General features: G+C 40.9%; 1 protein-coding gene across 11 annotated transcripts in view; it reads right to left on the bottom strand.

The window, feature by feature from the left end:
- Positions 1–9,915, bottom strand: part of LOC140478941 (coiled-coil domain-containing protein 150-like) — a 126,522-nt gene extending 116,607 nt beyond the window's left edge. For 8 of the 11 annotated variants that reach the window (XR_011960904.1, XR_011960903.1, XR_011960901.1 and 5 more), the window contains exons 1-5: positions 9,515–9,914; positions 7,738–8,116; positions 5,108–5,277; positions 4,872–4,940; positions 3,699–3,815 (exon numbers count right to left, since the gene is read on the bottom strand). Coding sequence is in view for 2 of the 11 variants with exons in the window: in XM_072572604.1 (XP_072428705.1) it covers positions 3,699–3,815; positions 4,872–4,940; positions 5,108–5,277; positions 7,738–8,116 (735 nt within the window). In the remaining 9 variants the exon portion in view is untranslated. Of the gene's footprint in view, positions 1–3,698; positions 3,816–4,871; positions 4,941–5,107; positions 5,278–7,737; positions 8,117–9,510 lie in introns of those variants that run through there. The other 3 variants (XR_011960899.1, XR_011960902.1, XR_011960906.1) reach the window with 3 other exon arrangements.
- Positions 9,916–10,290: the final 375 nt, after the last annotated feature.

Raw genomic sequence — 10,290 nt, forward strand, 5'->3', positions numbered from 1 at the left:
ATGATCTGGTTGGGCCATGAAGGCACATGGGCCCAGATCTCACATGCTAAAGCTACTGGAAGCTTACAAAAACCAACATAGGGCAACAAAAAAAGAAATAAGAAGAAGAAAGAAGATGAAATATGAAACTAGCCAGTAATATAAAGAAGACTGTAAGAGTTTCTTTAGATGTATAAATGGCAAAAGAGAGGCAAAAGTGGACATTGGGCTGCTGGAAAATGACGCTTGAGAGATAGCAGTGGAGAACAAGGAAATGGCTGAGGAACTAAATAACTACTTTGTGTCAGTCTTCTGTGTGGAAGACACGAGTAATATCCCAAAATTCAAGATAGTGAGGGGCAAAGCAGAGTATGGTGGCCGTCACGAAGCAGAAGGTGCTAGAAAAACAGAATGGCCTGAAGGTGGATAAACCACCTGGACCAGATGGACTACACCCCAGAATTTTAAGGGAGATAGCTGAAGAGATAGTGGAGGCATTAGTGGTGATCTTTCAGGAATTGCTAGAATTAGGGAGGGTCCCAGAGGACTGGAAAATCACTAACATGACATACCTGTTTAAAAGGAGAGTAAGGCAAAAGACAGAAAACTAGAGACCAATTAGCCTAACCTCAGTCATGGGATAGATCCTGGAATCCATTGTGAAGGTTGAGATTTCTGAAAACTTGGAAGTGTATGGGAAAATAGGGCAAAATTAGCATGGTTTCATCAAGGGGAGGTTGTACCTGATAAATCTGCCAGAATTCTTTGAGGAAGTAACAAGCAGGTTAGACCAAGGAGAGCCAATGGATGTTCTCTACCTGGTCTTCAAGAAGACCTTTGAGAAGGTGCCACACAGGAGGCTACTGAGTAAGATAAGGGCCAATGGTATCAGAGGCAAGGTACCACCATGGATAGAAGCTTGGCTGTCTGGCAGAAAACACAGACTGGCGATAAAAGGGTCCCTCCCAGGATGGCAGCCGGTAACAAGTGGTGGTCCACAAGGCTCAGTGTTGGGACCACAACTTTTCACTTTATACATTAATGATCTAGATGAAGGAACTGAGGGCGTTCTGGCTAAGTTTGCAGATGACATAAAGATAGGTAGAGGGACAGATAGCACTGAGGAGGCAAGTAGGCTGCAAAAGGACTTGAACAGGTTAGGAGAGTGGCCAAAGAAGTGGTGTGAGGACATGCACTTTGGTAGGAAGAACAGTGGCATGGGCTATTTTCTAAATGGGAAGAAAATTCAGAAGTCTGAATTGCAAAAGAGACATGGGAGTTCTGACCTGGATTCTCTCAAGATAAAATTGCAGGATGAGTCAGTAGTTAGGAGGGTAAATGCAATGATGGCATTTATTTTGAGTCGACTTGAATATAAAAGGGATGTATTTCTGAGGCTCTATAAGGCTCTGGTCAGACAACATTTGGAGTATTGTGCGCAGTTTTGGGCCCCATATCTCAGGAAGGACATACTGGCCCGGGATCGTGTTCAGAGGAGATTCATGAGAAACGATGTTTGTCCCCTTGAAGGATAGCAGGTACAATCCAGGAAATTGCAGGTCTATAATCCTCACGTCAGTGGTAGCAAAATTATTGGAGAAGATGCTCAGGGACAAGATTTCTATGCATTTAGAAGCAAATGGACCTATTAGCGATAAACAGCATGGTTTTGTGCGGGAGAGATTATGCCTCTAACTTGGTCGAGTTTTTCAAGGAGGTGCCGAAGATGGTTGATAAGGGAAAAGCAGTTGATGTTGTCTACATGGACTTCACTAAAACCTTTGACTAGGTTTCTCATAGCAGACTGGGTACAAAAGGTGAAGTCACATGGTATTAGGGGTGAGCTGGCAAGATGAATACTGAACTGGCTTAATCATAGGGGACAGAGGGCAGCGGTGGAAGGATGCTTTTCAAAATTGAGAGTTGTTACTAGTATTGTTCCACAAGGATCAGTGCTGGGATCTCTGCGGTTTGTGGTCTACATAAATAATTTGGAGGAAAACATAGCTGATCTAATTGATAAGTTTGCAGACGATACAAAGATTGGTGGAGTTGTGGATAGTGAGGAGGATTGTCAGACAATCTAGCATGATATGGATCAGCTGGAGGCACGAGCAGAAAAATGAAAGATGGAGCTTAATCAGGACAAAATGTGAGGTGATGCATTTTGGAAGATCAAGCACAGGAGAAAATTATACACGAATGGTAGAACCCTTCGGAATATTGATGTGTAGAAGGATCTGAATGTGCAGTTCCACAGATCACTGAATGGGCAGGTAGATAAGGTAGTTAAAAAAAGCCCTGTGGCATGCTTGCCTTCATTGGAAGAGGCATTGCGTATAAACATAGGCAAGCTATGCTGCAACTTTACAGAGCTTTAGTTAGTCCACAGGTGGAATAATGCATACAGTTCTGGTCACCACACTACCAGGAGATGTGGATGCTTTGGAGAGGGTACAGAAAATGTTTACAAGGATGCTGCCTGGTATTGGGATTTTAACTTCGAAGAAAGATTGAATAATTTCGCAGGTTGGCGCAACATTGAGGGCCGATGTTCTATGCATGCTGTATATTCCATGTTTTATATTCTATTTTAGACTGAGTTTATTTTCCCTGGAAAGCAAGCAGTTGAGGGGAGACCTGTTAGAACTTTATAAAATTGCTTATAAATTTGATCACGATGGAGGGGTCAAATACTAGGGGACACAGGTTCAAGGTGTACGGAGTTTAAAAGAAATGTGCGAAACAAGATTTTCACACACAGTGGTGAGTGCCTAAAACTGCTGCCAGAGGAGATGCTAGAAGCAGACACAATAGCAGCATTCAAGAAGCACCTAAACAGATAAATGAATAGGAAGAGAATAAAAGGAATACGGATCCTGTAAGTGAAGACAGTTTTAGTACGGAAGGGCAAAATGTGTCGGCACAGAATTGGAGGGCTGATGGGCCTGATCCTGTGCTGCATTGTTTTTTGCTCAATGACAAAGGGACAAACAAATCATGAGGGGCATAAATAGGATGAATGTGTTTTTTCCCAGGGATGGGGAATTGAAAACTAGAGGGCATAGGTTTAAGGGGAAAGATTTAAGAAGGAACTGAGGGGCAACTTCTTCACGCAGAGTGGTAAATATATGGAATGGGCTGCCAGAGAAAGTGGTTAAGGCAGGTACAATAGCAATATTTTTTTTTAAATTCGGATAGGTACATAGATGGGAAGGGTTTAGTGGGATATGGACCAAATGCAGACACTTGGAACTAGCTGAGAGGGCACCATGGTCAACATGGACCAGTTTGGGCCAAAGGGCCTGTTTTCATGCTGTATTTCTCGATTGCAATGACTTTATTGCAACTAAAAGTGGAAGTGAAGTACTGAATGGACAAAGAAATAGCATAAGAGTTTCATGTCAATGTTATGGCTAAATCAAGGCAAAATCAAGTTTAGGAACAAGACTACAACTAATTTGGAACTGTGGAAGAGCAAGAAGGAGTTCAACATTTAATTCCAGTGAAGGCTAGAAGAGAGTGCTAAATAACCAAAAATAAATTCACTTAATGGCATACCCGCTAATTTAAATAAATTATTTAAAACCTCAAAAAGGTTAAGTGATTGGTGTCAGTAATTAGTGTAAAAGGAATACAAAAGTAAAAGTCACAAAAACGCAATGAACAAAGTTTATCATCAGATCATGGCAGTATTAAATTTGCCACAAAGTAAGCACCTGTGTTCTTTCGACCTCCACTGCATTTTCCATATCCTGAATACGCTTCAGTAAATGAGTATGGGATTCTTCCAGAGCTTTACGGAGGCTCTCTTCCTGGACCAATTCCTTTTGCATCTGAAAACCAGTTCATATGTAATGTCAGTTGACAATATGGATTAAGTGGTAAAATGCATTTTTCGATCTCCCTCCCAAGGTCTACAAATTTTGGGAAGGAGGTGCTTAGAAATTACAGAATATAGGCTTAAATTATTTTCTTCCACTACACCCCGTTCCCTGTGCTTTATTTTCTCCAAATTCTGCATACTGTTTAGCATATAACTTATCCCTTAAACTCTCTTCTGACAAAGTCAACCTTCCAATTGTATGCCAGGCTCCTTTTTCTTTGTGTTCTTGCTCATGTCTTACAGTGTACCTAACATCTTCTCAAGACCTGCATTTTCCCCAGTGTCTTTTCTTGTGGTTCATTTCTTCACTGCCTTGTCATTCATTATCCATCTTGTCCCTAATCACTGTTCAAATCTGCTTTGTTGTATTTCCCAATCAAATTGCTTTCAGCTTTGAGTCAAGTTACCCATTTTATGTTTTTCACATCCTGAGAACTCGTCAAGTTAGATTGAGCGTGAGCTCCACAGTTTGACTGTAACAATGGGAAAAACGAAGTCTGATCTCCTGGTACGTATGATCATTCTTTATTACAGCTTTCCAGCTTGACTTGCACATGAAGTACCAAATTAATCACTGATCAGGACAGCTTCAGACTATATTCTAAAAAATGCTCCAATCTAAAAATGATTGGTGCTCTAGATGAAGCCAGTGGTGGATGTCAAAAACACACCAGAAATATAGCCTCCATTTTCAGCTCAAGTTCAAAAACTGCCCTCTTTGTCTTTATTCTTGTAGAAATTGGAGGCTGTCATCTCGCACAATGTTGAGATTGAGACAAAATACAGAATTAACATACTTTCTCTTTTTGTGCTATTCCCTGTTAGACATGATTATAAATGAGTCATATAAATACAATACTTGGTGGATAACTGCAGCGCAGAGCTAATTCTAGCCATTAAGAATGTCTTGACATGATGAGATTGTTGTGTTATTAAGACTTGTGCAAAGGACTGCAAATTCTTTCATTTCTGATTTGAAACCTTTAATAGAGATTTGTGCTCTAACCTCTTGCAATCTTCGACTAATTCTACCTTTTTTGACTCGTAATTCTTCTGCTGCCACTGCCACATCTGTCTAGAATGAAGAAAACAAATAGAACAATGACTCACCATAAACCTGGACACAATTTCATTACCTTATCATAGGCACACATACAAACCATCATATCAAAGATTTGCATAGGTTTTCACCAAATCTGTAACACTAATTTGTTGTATATCGCAGTTGTGTACCTTAGTTACCTTAGTTGCTGTGGCCATCTCAAGAGCAGTACTCAGCCTTTCTATTTCTTCCTGAGCAGCCTCCTTTTCTTCACTAACTTCATTCAGCTGCTGTCGGAAGTGCATTATCTCCCACTGCATTTTCTTTAGCTCTTGAACATGTTCTGCCTCCATTGCAGCCAGTCGATTGACTGCAACAAGATGGAAAAGACAGCAGTCTGCTTTGTGATAAGTACCTTTGTGCTCTTTTCAAAATTATGCATTAAAGTTTCAAAGTTATATATTTTCCGATGTGGAGTTACAAGAGTCTACAGTATATGATTTGTAATCAATGCAAGGAATATCTTACAACATATGGATGTGGTCATTTCAACTGATTATCAGACTAGGAAGTTCAGCCTTCTGATGCTGAAAACAACTAACTGAATGACTAGAGTTGTTCACTGTCAGAAGTTTGAATCTTTACTTTATTGGTGAACATACATACCTGCAGAAATTACATCTTTTTCAGTAATTACTCTGTAATATCAATAATTAATTTAATAAAATCCAAACCAAATGATACTAAGTAGTGTAGTTTAAACATTTATGTAATATATTTAAAGGTGGTAAAATGTCACAAAGATATTTCACAGAGCTATAACAGAAAACAAAAGATGCTCAGCTAAGAGGAGAGCATCATCAGAAAGGGTGACCTAAACCTTGATCAAAGATGTGGGATTCAGGAGGATGAGGGAGAGGGAGAAAAAAAAGAGGTAGAGTACATTAGAGAGAATTCCAGAAAGGTAAGACCATAGCTGTCAATACAGGCACAAAAGAATGACGGGGAGGCAGGAACAGATAGGATGGAAGTGAACATTTAGTAAGTTTGCAGATGACAAAAATTGACAGTATTATCGAGAGAGGAAAGTTATTTAAGATTACAAAGGACTCTTGATCAACTGAGCCAATGGGCTAAGGAGTGGCAGTTGGAGTTTGATTTGGATACATGTTAGGTATTGCATTTTGGTAAAATGAACAAGGGCAGGACTTGTACAGTTACTGGGTAGTTTCTGGATTAGTGGTGCTGGAAGAGCACAGCAGTTCAGGCAGCATCCAAGTAGCTTCGAAATCAACGTTTCGGGCAAAAGCCCTTCATCAGGTTTCCAGCATCTGCAGTCATTGTTTTTACCTAGTTACTGGGTAGTGTTAAGGAACAGAGAGGCTAACAGGTTCAGGTACATACTTTTTTGAAAGTTGCATCACAGATGGACAAGGTGGTTAAGAGGGCGTTGAGCACGCTTGCCTTCATTGCTCAGATCACTGAATGAAGGAGTTGGGACGTCAGGTTGAGATTGTACAGGACATTGGTGAGGCCTCTTTTGAAGTACTGTGTTGTCCTGCTATAGGATGGATATTAATGAATTGGAGAGGGTGAAAAAAACTAGAAGATTTGAGTTATAAGGAGAAGCTGGATACGCCTCTCCTTTTTTCAGTGGAGCGTAGGAGATTGAGGGGTGACCTTACAGAGATTTTAAAAATCATGAGGGGCACAGATAAGTAAAGGTCTTTTCTCTGGGGGCGGGGGGGACTTCAAAATTAGGAAGCATATTTTTGCGATGAGAGGAGAAAGATTTAAAAGGAACCCCTGAAGGGCAACGTTTTCACACAGATGGTGATTTGTATGTGGAATGAACTGCAGAGAATGCGATAGATGCTGGCACAGTTACAACATTTAAAAGACAGTTGGACAAGTACATGAATAGTAAAGGTTCAGAGGCTTATGGGCCAAATATAGCTGAATGGGACTAGTTTACTTTGGGAAATTTAGTTGGCATGGATGAATTGGACGGAAGGGTCTGTTTCCATGCTGTACAACTCTATGACTCTGTGACGGTATAAAAAGAATGGGCATGTCATTATGGAAAAAGATGCAGTGAAAGTGAGCAGGATGTGGTGCAGAACGGGATGTGGGTACAGAGGTTTGAAGTTTAAAGACTATGTGGTTTGCAGGTTGCCAAGAAAGCACAAGTCTAGTGAAGTCTCGACCTGATAAATGCATGGATGAATTTTAGAAGTAGATCTTTACTTTGGATACTCGAATCAACAGGTGACTCTAATATTGCAATAACTAGAGGGGGAGAATGAATCATCAGTAAGGACATGGAATTTGTGATGGAACTGAAAACAATGGTTTTACCTGTTGTTTATCTGTGACTGACTTTTAGACAACCAATTCGACAGCACAGAGGCAGTGTAGAAATCAAGAGGTTAATAGGGAGAAATTAGAATACCTGCATGAGCTAACCTAGCTTCCAAGGATAGGAGATGAAACCACAGAAATATTGTTGGAATTCCCAAGAGGTAACATTGTGGAAATATGAGATTGACTGTGACCAAATAGGTAAGAGTAGAACCCAGGGAAGGTTAGCCTCCTGATAGCAAAGGGAAAGCGTTAGATTAGGATGGTGTGATCGCCAGAATCAAAGGCTGCAGAGAAATGAAGGAGGATGGTTAGAATATAATTAAGGTAAATGTATTGCATTGAAACTATTTCTCATCTATATTATAATTGTAGTGCTCATATACTCTTAGTAATTTAACTTCATAAATATTATGAAAATCCAAGGAGGAATTGCAATTAATTACAGAAATATGCATTTTTCAATTACCTGAATTCTCTGAGTTCAGTTCTTTTGCTGTCTGTACTCGAAATACATTCAACTTCATTGTTTGTATAATACTTTCTAACCGGCAGACACGACTCACTAGAGATTCATAGTTTTTCCAGAGTACATCATTTTCAGTTCCAAATGCTTTTCTGACATGGAAGGGACTTACAGGCCTGTGACTGTTAAATTCACCAATCTTGGATGCCTCTGTGTCCTCAACACCAAATCCAAGGTCATCTAACTGTTGAATTAATGCCTCGGTCTGCTCCTCAGCTGCAATGATCCGATGTTGCAGCACAGTAAATGATTCAGGTGCTGTAGCACCAACATGTATAGGTGGTATTGGTAAACGTGACATGTTTCCAGTATCAGTTGTCATCTGTACAAATGAACCATAGAATTAGAATTATCATGTCAGCCAATAAGCATTACAATTGAAAAGAACATTGTTTCAAAGTGTCTACATTATAAGCATAAATCTCTTGGTTAAACCATTAAATTAACATTCTATTTTTCCAATAAAGGATTAAAAAAACTCCATTATTATTAAATAAAGAGTTGTGGAGTTCTCTACACTTTTTCAGTCAACTATCCCTACCTCTGGTAGACAATCAGGAGCCTGGAAGAACAGGCTCCAGGCAGCATCAGGAGGGGGAGAAGTTAACGGTTCGGGTGTAAACCTTCGTCAGAACTGGAGAAGGGTTACACTTGAAACACTGACTTCTCCACCTTCTGATGCTGTCTGGCTTCCAGCCTCCTGCTTGGATTCTAGCATCTGCAATTTTTTTAATCCAAAACATTGTTATAGTACCCAAAACAGTATTGCTCCTCAATGAGTCCAACTGCCTCTCCAGCCAATTCAAACAGTCTGATATGGCACAGATCTAAACAGACAGGGTGGCATGGTGATACAGTAATTATCACTGTTGCCTCACAGCGCCAGGGACTAAGGTTCGATTTCATCCTTGGGCAACTGTGTGGAGTTTTCACTTTCTCAGTGTCCGCGTGGGTTTCCTCCAAATGCTCTATTTTCCTCCCATAGTACAAAGCTGTGCAGAATAGGTGGAGTGCCAATGCTAAATTGCTCACAATGTCTAGGGATGAGTGGATTAGCCATGGGAAATACACAGTTACAGGAATGGGATGGTCTGGATGTTCTTCCAGGTGGTGGTGGTGGTGGCTTCCATACTGGGTTAATGGGCCGATGGGCCGAATGACCTGCTTCCATACTGTAGGGATTCTATGACACCTCCAAACACATAATTAAGTGTGAATTATAACGAACTGCACAGCAGACGCTGTATTCAGACTAGTTTCAAAACACAATATCGCTGTGTTCTATCTTTACAATGTGAAAATTTGGATATGTTACAAAATTACCATACTCTTCCATTCAATTGTATCCTTAAAATTCTTCGTTTTTCTGCGGCAGTGAAAAAAAAATACCTGGCGACACTAACATCTGACAAGAAAAATCTGGACAGTAACAGAGCAGGTAATTGACCCATTTGGTTGTATTTCACCTTCCGCCCACTTGCAATTTCCGGCACACAACGATCACAGCAAAAGGATTATCGTTACGTGAGTCAAAGCTCCAATTCTGCCCATAAATACTATATATTGAAATAAAACACAAAGGGGGGAACTAGCTCCCATTATTAGTTACACTTCACTGAAACCCTTGTAAGCAGCAGTGTAATGCGCACTCAAACCAAAGCCCCTAGCCTCCATAGTATTATTGGAGCACCGTCGCTGAAAACGGGTAACTTTTACCTACACGCTCGGCATGTACTTTAAGTGCGTCGCACTGAAGAACAGAAAAGCAAAATCCGAGATGGGAGAGCAGGGAAGGCAGACCGTGAGATGACGGATGGCATCCAATAGCAAAGGCCTCATTTCATTTACACTCAGCTCACCGCTGATCAACCTTATTCTGGAAGAGGTTCGTAAACAGAGCAGATTTCAAACCAGTTTCGACAATGGTGGGGTGCGGCAGTCTTCGATCCGCGTTTTGGAAATTAAAAATGGTGAACAGTCATTTGGCGGGGGGCGGGGGTAGAAAAAAAATCGTTAAGAGACAACGGATTTGTGTACAGCCCCTTGTCCGAACTGCCCACTCTCTCAGAGCGAAGATCACAGCAACGGCGAGAAGGCGCAGCTAGGCCCAGCCTCTGGTTACCCTGGAAACCCCCAACGAAACTCCAACCGAAAGACCGCCACTGGAGACAGTTGATGTGTTCCTGCTGCAAGGCTCAAACTCCACTATCGTTACCGTCCAGACTCCCACTCCAGCCCTCAGAAACACGTGAGGGCAAAGACAGGGATGTGCCATCAATTTGTGGAAGTGCTGAAGGTCTTAGAAAATATTATGGTGGATAAATTTCTAGGAATTGATCAAGTGTATTCTAGGACTTTGTGGGAAGTTACCCAGGAAATTGCACAGCGATTGCAGGAATATTTGTATCATTTATATCTACTGGTGAGGTGCCCAGTGACTGGAGAGTGGTTAATGTTGAACTTTTGTTTAAGAAGGTACGTAAGGAGAAGTCTGGT

The sequence above is a fragment of the Chiloscyllium punctatum genome, chromosome 6 (assembly GCF_047496795.1).
Source record: "Chiloscyllium punctatum isolate Juve2018m chromosome 6, sChiPun1.3, whole genome shotgun sequence".
Taxonomy (NCBI): domain Eukaryota; kingdom Metazoa; phylum Chordata; class Chondrichthyes; order Orectolobiformes; family Hemiscylliidae; genus Chiloscyllium; species Chiloscyllium punctatum.